The following is a 19301-nucleotide window of genomic DNA, read 5'->3' on the forward strand; positions in this document are numbered from 1 at the left end:
GTGAATCTGCCTGAAAATGCCTCCTCCCCCTGAGGATCCAGAGATCGAACACCAGTCTTCTCTGAGCCGTGTAGCTATTTCACTACTAATAAACACAAGGGAGAGATAGCAGAACCCTCCATGTTTACCCTGTAAACTCATCTGCAGAAAGGCATCTAAGGGACACAGTCAAGTCAGTTTCAAAAAGTAGTTTTTTGTGGGTCTATAACATTGTCCTAGTTCTAAAATGTGTTCCTCTCCCCTGCTGCTACATGCAAACCTTGCACAAATTAAATGTGGGGACCAAAGACTCACCTGCCAATAAACCTGCCTGTGTGCAAAGTGCAGTCAGATACATGTAGCAAACTAATCACACTTTTTGTCAGTTTCTCAGATGCCAGGTGCAAGGATATTGAGTTAAGTGTTTGGTTTTTTTAAGTGAGGTGTCTGCATTTTTTTTTTCAGTTGGCAACGTCCCTTTACAAGGCTGCACAATATAACCAAGAAAATGTTCCACTTTTCCAATTTTCGCCCTATTTTCTTCTGTCTCATTTCCATCTTTGTAATTATATGCAGTTGTTTGGCACACTAACGACACAGGGTTTAACAGACCAAGTACCACATGGAAAGCACTTAATAAAATAACCACCAGGGTTTTTTTTTTCCAGCCATTATAACAGGTGGCCATTTGATATAGGGCCAGCCAACTCACCAGGACTCCCAGCACTTTAGCTGTTGGCCTCCACTTACAAATCCGGGTGGAGCAGTTTTTCCTTCCATCCGTTTTAGCAAGTCAGCTGTAGTGCAGCTGAAACAGCTGGGCGGGTCTGGAGTGTGGCTGGAAATGCTTTTCAGAGGTGGCCACTTAATGTAGGGAAAGTTAATATCAGAGAGATGGGAAATCTTAGGGAGACTTAATTATTACTTCTCATTAACCAAAGAGATTGCACATTGCGTTCCACAGCAACGTCGCCGCACTTGGCTTTAAGAGAGTGTTTTTCGGTATGAAAGGTAACCCAGAGTGCTTCCAGATTCTAGCAAACAGTGCAGCGTATCTCTCACGTCCTCTTGCTGGGAGATGGGATGCTGGCTATATTCCCCACACAAACTGATGGGGGATCTTCAGCTGACAGCTGCTAGAAGGGAGCAGAAAGAATTGCCGTTCAGCCTCATCACTTACTGAGGGCAGAGTTCTTGACTGCCTCCCAGCCCAGCTCCCTCTTTAGCAGCTGACCGCAAAAGCCAAGTGCAAGGTCTGAGCACACAGTCTTGCCGTCTGTGGGGTATTTCATCAGCACAGCTAGCTTTCACTTCGAGGCCAATTATTAGCAAAGACAAATTACCTTCAATATTAAAGGCTGCTGTTTTCCCACTCCTGCTGTTCCCTTTGTTCTCCAGTGGCTTATGCTCCCTCCCTAGTTTCTCGGATGAATTTCATCGACAGTGGCTCAGTAGATCAAGACACAGACTGGGGCAATTATTTTTGTTTTGTGGCAAAGCTTTCTCACAACATTGGATGAAGGGGGTGTGTGCGTGTGCATGCTTCCTTTAAATGTGCAGAATTTTTGTCAAGAAAGTATAATTTTTTGCAGAGGGGGTAATGGAAATATTAGCCAGATTCCACTGAAACATACTTTCAAACTTCACAAAGGAACTGCAGTAACATATGTGTCTTGGAAATGAAAGTACCCAAGCAAGCTGGCTTTATGATCAAATGCAACAGAATTTCGGAACCACTTGTGAATTAATAGGTGGCCGCATTGGAGTGATCCCATGGCCTTTTGCTCCTAAGTTTGCCCCAGAAGGAGCCAGGAATTGTTTAGGAAATGAGAAGCCAAGCACAGCTGCTTATCTGCCACATTTTGCAGTGCTTGGGAGTACTTCTAAATCCCTTTTTCCCCTTTGGAAAGCTTCTCTAGTTTATTTTTTCCTGGTTTCAGCTGAAGGGTAGCATCCTTCTTGCATCTCATTTAAATATATTTTAAGACTCCGAATACTTGATGTGGTTGAATATGCTGGCATCTCCTTCTAATTTAGGGTCTGAAATGGCCATTCGGAGGCAGCCAGGACTAGTAATTACAACTGCTGTGTAGTTTATAGAAACGGCGCGCACACAAAAAGTTTTACAATTAAAAAAAAAAAGTGTCTAAAAATACCTTGCAAACAGTCAAGACTTGAAGACCTGCTCTTCAGCACTGCAGAGATTTCTGGCTGGGAAGAGGGTTGAAAGGACTGAAAAGAGAGAGACTGGAATTTTGCGAGAATGCTGTGAAGGTGGCCTGGAAGAACCGGTAGAGATTGCAGGATCCCAGCTCTACCCTCTGTAAGGTGCTGGGGTTAGAGAAGCACAGAGAGGCCGATAGCACATCTGGAGCTTTGCTTCACTCTGGGGAGAGGCTTCTTCAGAAAGTGGTTTTATTAGATACAAGACCAGAGGGCCTATTTCAACCCTTCCTTGGGCCTGCAGCTGCTTGAGAAAAACAGCGGCCTGGCTTTCTCACACTGATCTTCACTTTGTTCCCCCAGGGTCTCTCTCAGTCTGCTCTTCCCCGAATTAAAATAACTGAGTGCGTGACAAATGAAAGGCACCTTTGAAAGCTCAGTTAAGCAAGTCTGGCAGTCTTTTTTCTTTTTGTTTGTTTGGTTTTTTCCCCCCTTTTACCTATTAACTTTTAAAAATCAGAGTGAGCCTGAAAAATAAAAGTGGGGGAGGAGGGGATCCAAAGGAGCAGAAGGATTTTGATCCCTAGGGAAGCTGCCGCTATACTTGCGGTAAAACAGGCCTGCCAGAGACTAAACGCCTTGGTCGGTGCACAAGCTTAGCCTTTACGCAGAGGTGCTGAGATGGTACGAAAGTGGTGCTGGCCCGGTGCTTGGCTGCGTCACTTGGTAAAGGGTTCAGTCCAGCACGAGAGGAGAAAGAGTCTCAATACCCTTCTGGCCTATTGGGTATATAGGTTCTTATACCACATTCGCTCCCCAAACATCTCCAAGTGGCACATTAAGTAGCATGAGTCTCACCTGTCACATGCTGTTTGGTCTCCCAACCTCGGTCCAAGCCTGCCCCGAACTCCTGGTGTGACTCAGACAGCTGGCCCCTACTGCTGTGGCGTCCCTCCTCCAGAATCTGAGCCAGCTACACGATAACTAGTGCAGGCATGTCTACATGAGCTGAATCATAGCCCCTGACTGCAGTGTAGACGTACCCTGCCGGGATGTCTGAACAGGGTCACTATCGGTGTCGTCTTTCATTTCCTTTTTCTTTCTTACCAGTTAAGGTGTGGCACAGAACAACCACCAGAGTTCTTTCTGGTGGGGGTCATTCATGTTTCTCAAGCAGTTTGCTCACGAGGTGCATAAAAGCAAATGGCCAAACTGCTTAAAGGACTAGTTAGGCACTTCAGATAGGTCCTTACTAATATCTGTGTGTGACTTGAACTCTGAATGATTCAGGCCCCTTCTCTGGGGAGGCCTCTAGAACCAGAAAGAGAACCCTAGATGTGGCTTTACTAAGGGCACCTATAAAGCCAGGTGCTATCTGATTTCACACGTGCTACCTCTCCCTGTAATTAACAATCTTCTATTTTCCATGTGTAGGGTACCTGTCGTCCCCAAAGACTATTACCCAAATCCTACAGCCCCTCTGTTACCAGATGTCGTGATGCAAACATGAGCACTGGCCTCTGACCTCAATGATACCACTCTGGGTAGTAAACACTACACCCAGTAGTAGGTGGATGCAGGATTGGGCCCTATCTTTGAGCTGTGTACAGGGAAGCATCAACTACTGTCTAGCATAATGCAGCACGGTAAAGGGAGAGGACGTTTTTGACCAAGGACATGAGGGTAAACCCCCTTGCGTTATGAAGATGGCCATAGGATCGTTAATGTCCACACTGAACACACGGGACATCTGACTTGAAATGTTTATCCAGCCATGCAATAAAGAAACCTCAAAACAACCCAGCTATTTTTGCAGTTTACCTCCAAAAAGAAATGCAGCCGTGTTAGTCTGGGCAAAGCTAAACCATGGTTCCTGGGAGTCTGGATTTTCAGCCTGATGCGTAGCTAAGCCAGCCATTCCCACCCAATCAATAATTGTAAAGATTTGGACTTATCATTTTAAATATCTCTCCCATTCAGGGATCTCGGTGTATTTTTACAAACAGTATTTAAAAACTTGGAACACTCCCGGGAGGAGGAGGGGAGGTATTATACACAATTTCAAGATGAGTCAGCTGGAAAAGAGGTTAAATGACTTGGCAAGGTCTCAAGGAGAGATTCTGTAGGGGACTCTAAACTGAACCCAGGAGTCTTGACTCTCGGACTCTCACTCTACTGACTAGACCAGTGGTTCTCAAACATTTTTTTTCACAGACCACTTGAAAAGTGCTGATGGTCTCGGCGGACCATGTAATGATCTTTCCAAATGTTGTTTGTACTGTTAGCTAACTATTGTAAAGTGCTTTGGATGAAAGCACTATATATATTTTAAAAAAAAAGTAGTAATAATTAATGTTTTTTTTTCTACAAATAAAAGCACACAACTCATATTTTAATCTCAGTAGTCTTAGCTTTCTAATGGGATGGATGTGCCCTCTCTCCCCTGCCGTGGCAGCCCCTGAGCTGGGGCTGGGAAGGCGGGGGGTCTCTCCCTGGTAGCTGCAGCCCTGGAGCTGTGGAAAGTTGCCTCTTTCTCTGGCTGCTGCAGCCCTACATGTCCCGAATTCACTCCACCCCTTCTCACCCCATTGCCCCCTCCCATCTTCCCTCTATTCCCCCAAAGGCCACCACCTCACCTTACATGTGTGTCTTCTCCCAGGTCCAGGCACCTAATTAGTGGAACCAGTCTGCATGGCTCCACTAGTTAGGTGGGTATCCCTTAATTCACTTGTGTGCAGCCACCCAGGTGCACACCTTAGAGGGAACTATCTGCGGACCACCTGAATGGAGCTCATGGACCACTAGTGGTCCACAGACTGCAGTTTGAGAACCTCTGGACTAGACCATACCCAGAATGGCTGTTCGTATTCGTGTAAACTCAGTGTCAATGTCTCTCTTCCCATTGCCAGGTTCCTTGCTACGCTAGGATTTAATTAAAACTGATAATTTGTCAATTTTTCAACTCTCTTGGGTGACCTCATCAAAGGCTTTACAGAAATCTAGATCCACTGCCTTGTGTCTATTTCCCTGAGACACACAATTTGTAATTTAGTGAAGAACGTAACAATATTTGCCTGATCTGTCTCATAAACCCATGTTGCTGTTCACCAAGTTTTCATTTCAATGCACAGATCAAATCCTACCGCATGTGCCCTACTAGGGTAATGGGCCCATAGTTTCCAAGATTAACTTTTGGCCTCCTTTTGATGACTAGGTCTACGTTCTCCAGCCCTCTGACACATCCCTTGTCCTTCGTTATTGACTGGAAATTCTGACTAGTTGTACTTAGAAGAAAATCATCAGGCACAGTTCACTGAGGCAGGTTCCGTTTATTAAAGTATCTTCTATATCAACTTCCAAACTTATCTCATCACTGTTCTACCAGAGACTGAACAAAAGGGTTAAATATATCTGCCATTAGGAATCCTCTAATTAATATTCCTTCTCTAAGATTGGTCCTACCTCCTCATTGTTTTTCTTCCTATACTTGATGATTTAAAAATCTTTGTTTGGTTCAACCCCTATAAAATATGAGCCAATACATGTCTCAAATCCTTTCAAAAGGATGAATGCCATGACCCTGAGAAGACTTGACTGACCCATGAGGTACATGCTAAGAATAGCAACCCTTTCCACTGTCTGGATAGGAGATTCCTCCATTAATGTCAAAGCTGCCCTTGTTTGACCTCACATCACCTAGTGTGGATAGGTATTACCAGGTGAGGGATTTACAGAAGAGGACATTTGGTGAGCTTTATAGTCCGCAGAGAAAGTGACAAATCTTGTCTTGAACCCCACTCAGCATCAACCCGGGTTTGATTGACCGCAAAGGCAATGGAGCCTTCTGAACCGGTTTCGTACCGGACGTGGAATTTGTGCTGCAGCAGAATTTCGGTGGCATTTTAGAGACAGTTCCCTTTGTCATTGTGGACAGCCGCAAACCGTGGCGCATATTGTTGAGGACTGCAAAATGACTCAACTTCCTGGAGGTCTTCGTGCCTTGAACATTGTTGATAAGAATGCTGTGGCTTGGCTTGAGTGGGTTGCCTACACCAAATAAATAAATGTCAAAGCCTGAGATTTTTATCATAAGCTCTAAGGAGACCTCTTAAGTGAATCAGTGTCTTTCAGAACTGCTGTAATTAGATGATTATGCGTATAGGGATTTCCATACACCTATATGCAGCAAACATGCACCCAACACATGTGGGTGATTAGCAAGTTGTTTAGTTTTCCACGCACAGCATGAAAGCAGCTTGCAAAGTATTCTCGTTACAGATTCCCACCCGGGAGGAACCAATCATGGTCTTTTTTGCAGCGTTATTTTAAGTTTTACAGCAAATAAATATAAAAGGCACCTAGAGATCATCTATGTTAATTGCGTCTGTTCGTGAATGAGCACGTGCTCATTGAGGGCCTGTTTTTGGGCAGGAGGACACCCAATGAAAGCAACACAGGGGAGGTCGGCGGTCCTTCTTTAATTGGAACCCCTTCTTTAGATTTCAGTCGCGGGGGGAGACAGACAAGAACAAGGAGAGGAAAAGAGGTGAGAAGAGGTTTAAAACTCTCCTAAGAAGGGGGAAGACTGAAACACGTCGTCATTATTTGTGTGTGTTATTGTAGCATTTAGGGGGTCTTGGTCCTTGACTAGGGCTCCCTTGTGCTAGGTGCTGTACAGAGGCAGCTGTTCTGTCCTGTTACACTCAAGGTGACAAGTGGCAGTTGGGCAGATGGATTAAATTTTGGTGAATATGTAACGATGAAGTCAGTGACGGAAGGAGCTAAGCAGAATTTTGAACCACGGAGCTTTAACTATTCAGGAACATGTTGCTTGACATTCATTTAACAAAAACAGCCCTATTCCTGATTCACTCTAGCAGACATATCACTGCATCAGTCCTTTAAAATTAATAAGCCCATGGTGCTTACACACACATTTATATGCACACTGACAGACAGACATAGATTCGGACTGAGATTTTTTTTTTAATGCAGCCTAAAAGATTTGGATCACCAGTTCCCAGGGGATTTGAAAATCTCCGAACTCCCACCCTCACACCTGCAAACACTCTCACACATGCAGATAGAAATCAGCAAGAGAGTTGAGCCTCTGACACAAGATGCATTCTGAAAAGTGTGGTGTAATCTCTATAACTACCCCTCAAACGGATACACTCTGCACTTGGAGCTTGTGTGGAGACATATGCTGACCCCGAAAAGCAATCTACTAAAGTAGGAATAACCTATGCATGGCTGTGCATAGATGATGTTTCCAGGTCAGGACGTGCCCCATGACTGCCTAGGCCACCTTCATAATGTCCTTCTGTTGCTTATGCCCTGGAGGAACTAAGAGGAACAAGGTGGGGGAGGGAATATCTTTTATTGGACCAACTTCTGTTGGTGAGAGAGACGAGCTTTCAAACTTACACAGAGCTCTTCTTCTGCATGAACTAAGGCAGGGACAATGGTCTTCGCAAGTCTGGTCCCGGAAGACTGTTTCCACAGCTTTGTGCTCCACTATATACAAATGATAACGCATCAGCTGCAACTGAGATAACTTCTCCAATGATGCTGAGCCTTCCTAGATTTGTTGGCCACCCTGAGCCTTCTGCTTTAGAACTCATCCGATCCACTGAAATGCACTAAACAAAACCAACTCTGGAATAATTACAGCACTGAAAAACACCCAGAAGAATTTTCACATTTAGCATCTCCTTGTGATGTTACCGCACGGACCTCCTTGATTTTTGCCACAAGAATTCCTGTTGCCCTTCCCTGAATGCATGTTTATACATCAAATAGATGACAAATTTCAAGTATTCTGGGAAAACCTCTAATTGCAGTTGTTTATAGTTTTCTAAGTCGTTAGTATGGATTTTATTAGCAAGATGCTGATGCTGTTCCTGTATCTCTTATCTGTTGTTTCTGTATTGTAGAACTAGGAAAGGAACAGTATTCCATGGCACTGTATCATAAATAACCACAGCTGAAAGGAGGAAAGATAGAAATCTTGCTGCTGTCCAACGTAACTTTCTTGATAGAAATTCAATCAGATGATCAGATCTCTCATTGATTTCTATGTACTCTGTGTATGTATACATGTTGGTTTCTGTCTCATTTTGTGTATTCTAGCTCTTGTCTCCACCTAGCACATGGCAGATTTCTTATGTATCAATTTCTTCAGAGTAATGGAATTCAAGTCTTCACCTAGGAGAAATTTTGGTATAAACTCAGGGCGTGAAAATGACATTGATCTGAGATCCAGGGCTTGCAATACTCCATCTTTGTTCTCTGCCAAAAAAACATCGCTAAGCAGAGGAGTCAGTGACTTAGTTAAAGTCCAGTATCTTGTGACTTGTCAAGGATAGATACAAATACTGTATTCCAATGGAAAAACGGAGAACTTCAGCTTTTCAAAGGTATGCACTGTTTATCTATAAGACTTGGCTGGTCATTAAATATTGGACACTATAGTCATATCATTCTGAGTATCATCTTGCTTCTTCCTTCCCTAACTTTTAATCCCAACGTGATTTGAGCAGCTGGAAGCCCGAGAACTGCTACAGCTGAACATTAATGCATCATATAATAGCACATCATAATAAAGACCTACCAGACCTTAATACACTTTGGCAGGACCAGTTAAGAGTGCTTTCAGGGCTATGTTTTCAGCATAGATGCTTGGTCAGTGGAAAGAAATGGATCCCTGCAAGCCATCTGGACCAAAATCAAAGGCCTTCATTTGTTTCGTTATGATGCTCCCTCTGCTGTTATAAATGGAGCATTCAGTCCTAGTAGAACATTCCCTGTTAATTGGGATGGGAGAGTAGGTTAAGTTTCAGAACAGCTTTGAGACCCCCCAGTGCACATTGTATGCAGAACTCCTTCTTGACAAGTCGTGACTCGACTTGCCATGGATACGGATGGGTTTAAAAAAAATTAAAATTAAAATTAATCCGGTGGCTTTGGAGCGAGTGTGCAGATGTTCGCACGGTGGTGATTTTTTTGTTTTGTTTTTTTGTATGGCGAGATCAAAATGCAGGTTTCTCCTCACCAAATGTATTCTGTAACATCCTTCCACAGCACAGCTGCCCGTCCCTCGGTGCCAGGCCCACACCACGAGAACAGGAAGTGCTCTCCGCATCCGCCCCGGGCTGCCCTTGCCTGATGCTTTTTATAAAATGTAGCTTGTGGTGAGCCCAGTAGCTGGAGGGAACATTTTTTAAAGACACATGGATGGATAATTAAAATCTTGGTGTTTCGTTTTGGAGAAGTGCATTTTGCTGTTCACGCCCCTTATATAAACATTCTTTGGACATTCTCTTAGCAGATTTTCCCACTGTTTTATATTAAGAACGTAAGAAGGGCCATACTGGGTCAGACCAATGGTCCATCTAGCCCAGTATCCTGTCTTCTGACAGTGGCCAGTGCCAGATGCTTCAGCGGGAATGAACATAACAGGGCAATTATTTAGTGATCCTTCCCCTGTCATCCAGTCCCAACTTCTGGCAGTTGGAAATTTAGGGACACGCAGAGCATGGGGTTGTGCCCTGACTTTCGTGGCTAACAGTCATCAATGAAACGACCCTCTGGGAACTTACCTAATTCTTTTTTGGAATCCAGTTATACTTTTGGCCTTTGCAACATCCCCTGGCAATGAGTTCCACAGGTTGACTGTGCGTTGTATGAAGTAGTATTCCCTTATGTTTGTTTTTAAACCTGCTGTCTATTAATTTCATTGGGCAACCCCTAGTTCTTACGCAAAGGGGTAAATAACAATTCCTTTTTCACTTTCTCCACACCATTCAGGATTTCATAGACCTCTATCATATCCCCCCTTAGTCGTTTCTTATCTAAGATGAACAGTCTCAGTCTTTTAAATCTCTCCTCATATGGAAGCTGTTTCATACCCTTCGCTGTACCTTTTCCAATTGTAATAGATCTTTTTTGAGAGGAGGCAACAGCAGTATTCAAGGTGTGGGCGTACCAGGGATTTATATAGTCGTGTTGTGATATCGTCTGTTTTATTATCTGTCCCTTTTCTAATGGTTCTTAACACTCTGTTCGCTTTTTTGACTGTTGTACATTGAACAGATGTTTTCAGAGACCTAGCCATGATGACACTACAATCTCTTTCTTGAGTGGTATCAGTGAATTTAGACCCCATCATTTTGTGTGTATAGTTAAGGATATTTTTTTTCCAATGTGCATTACTTTTCCCTTATTACATATTGAATTTCATCTGCTATTTTGTTGCACAGCCAGCTTTGGATTTAACTATTTTCAGTAATTTGGTGTCATCTGCAAGTTTTGCCACCTCACTGTTCACCCACTTTTCCAGATCATTTATGAATATGATGAACAGCACAAGTCCTCATACAGACCCTCGGGGGACCCCGCTATTTCTTTCCTTGGTGAAAACTGACTATTTATTCCTACACTTTGCCTCCTATCTTTTACCCGGAGTGAGCGAAGGACCTGCCGCAGAACTGCCGCCGAAGACCCAGAGCGCAGAAGGACCCCCCGCCGCCGAATTGCCGCTGAGAGTGGCAAAATGCCACCCCCCCCCCAATCCTGGTGCCCTAAGGTCGCCTAAATGGAAGTGCCGGCCCTGATTTCACAATCACCATCACCATCCTGGTCTGGTGGTGGTTACTATATTCTTACTGCTACAGTCTCATTGGTCAAGCATGGAATTAATATCCATAGAGATTCTAGGGTAGTTTGATTCATTTAAGATGCTTACTTTATTTGACTCTATGCTTTCTTTCATATACAGTGCCATTTCCCCACCCGCACGACCTGCTCTGTCATTCCTATATAGTTTGTATCCTGGTATTACCATGACCCATTGATTATCCTCATTCCACCACATTGCCATGATGCCAGGCACTCTAGTCCACCCATCTACATATTTAGACTTCTAGCATTTGTATATACGAGCACTTGTACATTTTGTCAATACAGGCGAGTCTCATCTTACGCAGGGGTTCTGTTCTGCAGTTAGCGCATAAAGGAAAAACCGCGTATAGTCAAAATTACATTGAGTTGAATGGTGGGCGGAATCGCCCGCACTACAGGTACAGTATTAAAATTGTTGTTTTTCTCTTTTTTTTTTTTGCTGACCGCGTAAAACTGAAATTGTGCATGTTAAATGCACGTAAGATGCGACAGACCTGTATTCAGTTGCTTGTGTTATATTTATATTCCCTCTTAACAATGTCAAATGTAGAAATGAGATGCCATGCATTCAAGTGCCTGTTATGGAGATTATGGATAAAATTTTCAAAACCAGCTAAGTGAGTAAAGACCTCACGTTCTTAGGCATGTTGACTTTGCTAGACTTTAGAATCCTAAGTGCCTAAATCATTTTTGAAAATGGGATTCAGGATCTTAGATCACTTAGGGTAAAATTTTCAAAACTATCTAACCCTTAAACCATATTTATTTATTCAGTTTCAGGAATGAATATTAATGGCTCTAGAACTTTTCATGTAAATGTTTTGTTAATTAGAAGTGACTTGGAGAGATGTGTTTTAAGTTGTTTATGGCTGCGTGGATGTGTAGGTGAGAATGGTTTCTAAATTAATAATATATTGGGATGCCAACTAGATTTTAAAATGAAATCTGCAAACTAGAGGGGTTTAATAGTTTTTGGTTTTAATAATAATTTGCTTAATGTATTATTATTTGATTTTTATAAAGAATTCATGTTAATACCCCTTTTTGGCTGACTCCAAGGAGAACTGCTCACTATTTTAACACTGGGTTTGTGTAAGAAGTTACTTGTATTTCAGAAATAGGACTTTTTTGGTTTTTAATCATTTAATTCTATCCTTTCATTACAGACAATGGTATTTCTAACCCACCGTTAAGAGAATCTTTATATCAGATAGCGTATATGCTAAGATTAGAGCTGATCAGTTTTGTGTGTGTGTGTGTGGAAACTTTTTTGACTTTTCCTCAAACACCAGGAAGTCTTCGGTTTTTCAACAAAATGCTGCATTTCCACAGAAAGCAGATGCTTTCTGTGAAAATGTTCATTGTGCCCAAAACACAATTTTCTGTCTAAAAGCAGTTTTTAATGGGAAAATGTCAACCAGTGCTAAACAAGTTATACAGCTAGGGGAGAAAAGGATGAACAGATCAGGTTTTTCTTTGATTTTTTCCAAATTGTTGTGTGGCAATAATAAAAGCAAATGAAAACATCAGTTTGATGCTGTATGCAGTAGTGGTGTAGCTGTGTTGGTCCCAGGCTGTTAGAGAGACAAGGTGGGGGAGGTAATATCTTTTTATAGGACCAACTTCTGTTGGTGAGAGAGATGAGCACTCTTCTGCAGGTAACCTGTAGAACAGAAGTTGGTCCAATAAAAGACATTCCCTCACCAGCCGTGTCTCACTAATCACTCAGCGGAGCACTGATAGAATTTCTCACGTGAGTATTAAACTGAAAGTACAGCTGACTGGCTGGGAAACAGGCCACTTTCAACTCCCATGTGGCTTCCCATATGTGCTCCCAAAAGAACTTGTGTTAAAAAAATATAGACGTTCCCACACACATTCTCAGTCCTATGCAAGACCTTTCATTGAAAGATCAAATCATTTGTTTAAATGGGATTTCTTCTTTTTGCTCTTTGCCAGGTTTATCAGGGCTCACAGGAGGAGATGGGTCAATGTTTGAGTATCATTATTCTTATTATTTTATTACAGCAGTACTAAGCGCCTCAGTCTGAGATCAGGCTCTGGCTGACTCAAATCTTATTAATTTAACAATTTAATTATCCAATTAATTAACTAAAGTTAAGAAAAACTCACCAATAACCTCATTGATTCCAGGTTGTCCTGTGGCAGGTTTGAAGGGAGGGTACCGCTGGCTTGTTAAAGGGATGTTCTTGCCTTCTTGTTTCAGAGATTCCTGGATTTCTACTGGTGTTCACAGTTCAAGAAGGGTGTTGATAAATTGTAGAGGGTCCAAAGAAGAGTGACGAGAATGATCACAGATTAGAAAACCTTACAATGACAAACACAAAGAGCTTAATCTTTAGCTTTGCAAAGAGATGGTTCAGGGGTGGCCTGATCACAGTCTATAAGCACTTACAGGGGAAACAAATATTTTGATGATGGGCTCTTTAATATAGCAGAAAAAGGTATAACAATATCCAGTGCCTGGATGTTGGAGCTAGACACATTCAGACTGGAAATAAGGTGGACATCTTTAACAGTGAGAATAATTAACCATTGGAACAACTGACCAAGGATCGTGGTGGATTCTCCATCATGACAATTTTGAAATTGAGATTGGATGCTCTAGTTCAAACTGAAATTATTTGGGGAAAGTTCTGTGGTTTGTATTATGCAGGGAGGCAGACTGAATAATGACAATGGTCCTGTCTGGCTGTGGAATGCATTAATCGATGAATAATCTAATAATAATATAATATATGGAGATAGGTCTATCTCATAGAACTGGAAGGGACCCTGAAAGGTCATTGAGTCCAGCCCCCTGCCTTTACTAGCAGGACCAAGTACTGATTTTGCGCTAGATCCCTAAGTGGCCCCCTCAGGGATTGAACTCACCAATTTTCAAACCACCTGTGGTTTTACTAGGGTTTTGATGCCTTTGTGACTTGCTGGAGCAAGTTCAGGATTGGCTGCTCTGCACTTCGCTGCTTGATGTCCAGAGAGGAGAAGAGCAAGAATTCAATTCAATTGTTTTAGTTTTGCAGCAGGGCGTACAGCAGGTTCCAGAGTTAGTGTCTTCAGTCTCTCTTCCAGGGTGCTTTATTTATACAGGAAAGTGAACAAATCAAAGAGAGAGAGAGACCATGTGCCCATCTGGCTTTTATGCCTAAATCCCAGGGGTTTAGGTGATCCATATTTCACTGGCTACAAGCCATACATACTTCTGGTGATCACGTCCTAGTCTCAGTCTAGATTTCAGAGTTGCATTCCTGCAGTATCCAGCAGATGATGCAGATGTGTTGCAAATAGTTTGTGGACTCAAATTCTGTCGGAGGGAGAATGGCTGAAAGAGCTTTAAGACTCTCTTTTGAATGGTCCCCAAATCTAACAATTTTTAATTAATAGGAATTTCTTTTAAATAATCTCTTAATCTGACGAGAACTTTTTAAACAAATTGTGTGTGTGTGTTTCCACCTTTGCAATATTTGACCTTTAAAATACAGCTTAGACTCTCAAGAGTGTAACAGCCCTTTTAGGAAACAATTCCTGCCATGAGAACGTCTGGCCTTTTTACACAGGCACATCTTTCAGACGTAACCAGGCAAAATACTATGTTAAAATGGAGTTAAGATTGGGAGACACGTCAGTAGCATGAGGGTAAATAACATTACATTGCAGTTATTCCACGAACAGGCATTACAAACCCAGGAGGTCAGAGTTCAGGTTAAAATTAACAGAGGAAGGGAGAGCTCAGTGGTTTGAGCATTGGCCTGCTAAACCCAGGGTTGTGAGTTCAATCCTTGAGGGGGGCCATTTGGGGATTGGTCCTGCTTTGAGCAGGGGGTTGGACTAGATGATCCCTTCCAACCCTGATAATCTATGATTCTATGAACCTTAACTCTGCCCCAGAGTGAAGCCAGACAGTTAGGACTCATGTCTTTTGAGTTTGTGGTGCCAGATTAGATTACATTGATTTTTAACAATACATTTTTTTTCAAGTATCTTTTGCTCATGGCCTCAGTAAAGAGCTGGGGTCTGGGGGGAGTTGTGTTTGAAGAGAACAAACGGATGAGTAGAAATATTATGGTTGAGGGTGAGAAAGTGGAGATTTGGGAGGACAAGGGGAAACACCATGTGCATGGGTCTGGGGTGGGGGGAAAGGGTGTGTTTGGGGAAGGGGGCTGTGTTAGGGAGACTGGTGCTACTTGAAGTGAGTGGGGAGGAAGGAGCCCAGTCCCAGTGTCCCCAGGGCTTAAGGGCGACTCCTGCCTCAGTTTCCCTGATGGTGCTGCCTGGGTGGGCAGTGCCTCCAAGGCAGTAGTGCCATGGGGGAGGCATGCAAACAGTGATACCTGAGTTAGCATGTGGCCACAAAGCAAGGGCAGCTGGGCCACATCACCTATCAATGAGAATTCTTGACACAAATCCAGCCTTGCTCACCTATCTGACTCGCTGCAGCCGGCAGAACTGTAGCATGCATATTAGCTATAGCGGAAGGGTGCTTGGTTATCTCTGATATTACAATGGCCACACGTTAGTGCCCTTGCCTGCCAGCTGGGAGCCGTATGTCTTCTGCCGGATTCTCTGTGCCTTTGGGCTGGGAGCCAGTTAGCATCCAGGATCAGCAGAGGAGGTTTCTAGAAAGGTTTCTGTAGATCCCCAGCGTCTAAACAATGGCTCAGTGAAAGCGTAGGCTCCAGGACGCTGAACAGCAGCAGTAACAAACATCCCACTCTGGTCTGGGGTTTGCTAGTGTTCCGCTGCTGCTCCAGGAAAGTTGTCCAAAGGCTAAGGAGAGAGAACAAAAATGGAGAGGTTCTTCAGGAGCACGGCCCTGCCCATCTGGCCCTGCCTCCAGCAGGCTGCAAAGGGGTCTGCGGACCTGACCTGCAAAGAAGAAAGGGGCCTTGAAGAAAGGGGTGGGAACAGCTCCCTGAGAATACCGGTTGTGCAGCTCCCTGGATGGGGCACCCAGCATGATGTAGGCAAAAAGTCAAAATCATTTGAGGACTCTATGACGTGCAGCAGTTTTACAGGCCGATAGTGCAGGCAGGGGAATTTCTTTTATAAGAAATGGGGGGAGGACAGGGGAAGGAGAGAGAGAGACATGTCAGGTCTAGAGATGGGAAGCCCATGAAGATCCACATAGACAAAACTGACTCCTCCTAGCTACATTTAAAATCCCAAAATAAAACTTCTACCCCAATATCTTCTGTAGTGCTTTTCATCCATAGATCTCAAAGCACTTTCCCAAAGAGGCTGGTATCATTCTCCCCACTTTACAGACAGGGAAACTGAGGCACAGATAAATGAAGCGACTTGCCTAAACTCACCCAGCAGCCGAGCTGGGAATAGAAGTCGGGTCTCCTGAGTCTCAGTCCAGTGCTTTAGCCACGAGGCCACACTGCCTTCCCAATGCTAATCCTGGTTTTAAATGTACAGTCCCAACAACCCCAAATGTTCAAAAATTGAGACTCCAGCCCCCCAAAATTATGAGTTTCTTTTTAATGGTGGGTTCTCCTTAACTGCCTTCTGATTATTGAGTCTTTGGGTCATGTTGTCAAGCTTTTCTCTGCAAGCCTGAGGGCTAGAAACATTTGGCAGCATTGAACTTAGCCCTGCAATCTATAATTATTATCCATCATCTCCTATTTGTATTACCAAGACCCACTGTGCAGACACAGAACAAAAAGATGGTCCTTGCCCCAATGGGCAAACACTGGCACATGATTGTCACTGTGACAATAAGTAAAGCGAGGATTTAGTCATGGGTATTTTTAGTAAAAGTCATGGACAGGTCACGGGCACTAAACAAAAATTCACAGCCCGTGACCTATCCATGACTTTTACTAAAAATACCCGTGACTAAATCTTGGGATGGCTGCTGCTGCAGTGGGAGGGGCGTCCCGGGGGGCCGGGGCCAGAAGCACCAGCTGCTGGGATCTGCTGGAGCAGTGACTGCTCCAGCCACCCTGGGGACCACTGCTGCGGGGGGGCATGCTCTGCGGGGCCATTGCTGTGGGGAGGGTGTGCCCCGGGGGAGGCCACTTCTGGGGGGCCCAGGGCCACTGGCACTAGCTGCCCAGGGCCACTAGAGCAAAGGCTGCTCTGGCCACCCCAGGGACCGCTGCTCGGACGGTCCCCAGGGCCAGCTGCACCGGCCACTGCAGAAGTCACGGAGGTTCGTGGAAAGTCACGGAATCCATGACTTCCATGACCTCTGTGATAGACAGGGGGCCCTAAGAACAGAAACACTTCATGAGCAATTTCATACACAATGCTAAAAAAGCCGATACTAGGAAGATTTTTGCCACTGAATGCAAGGTAAATTAATTCTAGAGGATCCTATTAAAACTCAGTTGCTTTGGGGCATGTGTTTCTCATCGCATTGGGGTGTAACAATGGTCTGCTGGTAAGATTGATAAACGTTCAGGGTATCATTTGTATCCTCATTTTTCCCAAACCTTTATTTTCCAGTTGAACACGACAGAGACATCTTCTACCAGAAGCCTTACTGGAAGGAATTTCGATTTGACCTGACCCAGATTCCAACTGGAGAATCTGTAACGGCTGCCGAGTTCCGAATTTATAAGCTGCGAAGTTTCACGCGTGATGTCAACAAAACTCTTCACATCAGCATCTATGAGATCATGAAGGCGTATTCCAACAGGTGCAGCGAAACCGACCGGTGCCTCTGAGCTGGAAACAGAAAAAATGTTTTTTCTTACATAGAGCTAGAAACAAATCTGGGTTCTTATGAGCCGAAACTGTAGTGCTGCTTTTTCGCTTCACAATGTTCAGTTTATGTGCAAACCTGAGTACAACTGGGACATGAGAATTTCCGATTCTGTGGGGAAATCATTCCCATGTATTTCAATAGGTGGCAGTAATTGAATAGGTAGCAGTATAGCTGTCCCATCTGGACCAAGGGCACTGTCAAGCTTTTTCACTCGTGGACATTGGGGAGCAGGCTTTTTCAGAGCAAATGTCAGCAATTATGCCACCCATTATTATTTGATTAGTAATGCAGGAGCAGCTAGAAGTCATAGCCATAGATCAGAAGCCGTGTGTCCTCGGTGCTGCACAGACACACAACAAAAAGACCCTGCCCCGAAGAGCAGTCAATCTAAGCAGGTCGTGTTATCTACCTTCAGCTGATTTGACTTATCTATTTTTCCGTTTCTGTAGGGAATCTGACTTATTCCTGTTAGATCTTCAGGAGCTCCAGGCTGGGGCTGAAGGCTGGTTGGTTTTTGATGTCACAGCTGCCAGCAACCACTGGTTAGTAAACCGTAAACACAACCTGGGCCTGCGACTTTACGTGGAGACAGATGACGGTAAGGCTAACTCAGGCACTGGAAGGATTTAAAAGTCCTGCTGCTTTTCAAGATCTAGCTAGATCTTGGTGTGATGCACCTGGGTGTAAGGAGAATATCCAATACAGAGCTCGCATCAATGTCTTTTTAAGGCATTGACGTTAATGCACTTCCTAGTGTAGGGTATTCTAAAAGGATAAGTTTAATGTAATCCTTGCCTGAAGGGAGTCTCACGTGTGTTTCGCTGTATTAACCTTTCCTAATTTCACCCACGGATAAAATCCATTCCAAGTGCTACCTCCAAAGGTGTACTTCAGAGATCGTCCTTGAGGCTAGGAGAACATAATTGCTCTTGTTGGTCCCCTCTCTCTGCAGTATTTCCCTTTCAATAAGCATGCTGCTAAGATCAGGCTATTTTGGTTTGTGGTGGTGCATAAAACCTTGAGTAAATGTGTCCCCTCTGTCTGGAAACTGCCCGGGGCGGGTGGGTGGATAGATCAACACTGGTTCTAAACAGCAAGGGCCAGAACCACAGCTGGTGTAAATCCGTGACTTCGGTGGAACAATGCCAGCTTACGCTAGCTGAGAATCTGGCCCTTAGTTGGTTGGTTTGTTTTCAGTCAGCCTGAAACAATTTGCATCATAAGATTTCTCTTTCTCCTAACTGCCCACACTAACGGACATCAGAATCAGGCTCAGATCCTCAGAGGTAATCAGTACCTAGTTCCCGTTCAAATCAATAGGAGCTAGGCACCTTGGAGGATCTGGGTCTAGGGATTCAACCAGCTGAGCCACTGCAGCGACTGCTCGTACTGTGCGGTCTTTTTCCTGCGAGGAGTTGGTTTTGAGCTGTGCCGTTCTGGGGATAGCCTAACAGTAAAGATTGTTCACAGCAGTACTGAGCTGTGTAAATCACCTTTCCCCTTTGCAGATGGCCCTTCTGCTCAGCTGGTGTGTTCCTGGGTTATTTATATGCATAGCTCTTAGTTTAAGGATAGTCTCTGCCTGCCAACCAAGAACATGGCCTCTTAAAACACAGAGGATTCCCTTTGTGCTGCCAGTTGCTGCCGGAGACAGTGATCTCGTTGCCAGTCACTCATGAGCTGGTTGGTTAAGCTTGGTTAGCGGCAGAGGTAGAGCGGTAACGGTGCTAGCTGAATT

At 44.0% G+C, this 19301-nt stretch overlaps 1 protein-coding gene across 1 annotated transcript in view; it reads left to right on the top strand.

Annotated features, from left to right (window-relative positions):
- LOC127039056 (bone morphogenetic protein 8A-like) overlaps window positions 1-19301 on the top strand; it is a 36749-nt gene that overhangs the window by 8982 nt on the left and 8466 nt on the right. Inside the window, exons 2-3 of the mRNA XM_050932194.1 lie at window positions 17302-17494; window positions 18013-18161. Of these exons, the coding sequence (XP_050788151.1) occupies window positions 17302-17494; window positions 18013-18161 (342 nt within the window). The remainder of the gene's footprint in view (window positions 1-17301; window positions 17495-18012; window positions 18162-19301) is intronic.

The sequence above is a fragment of the Gopherus flavomarginatus genome, chromosome 22 (assembly GCF_025201925.1).
Source record: "Gopherus flavomarginatus isolate rGopFla2 chromosome 22, rGopFla2.mat.asm, whole genome shotgun sequence".
In the NCBI taxonomy this organism is placed as follows: Eukaryota; Metazoa; Chordata; order Testudines; family Testudinidae; genus Gopherus; species Gopherus flavomarginatus.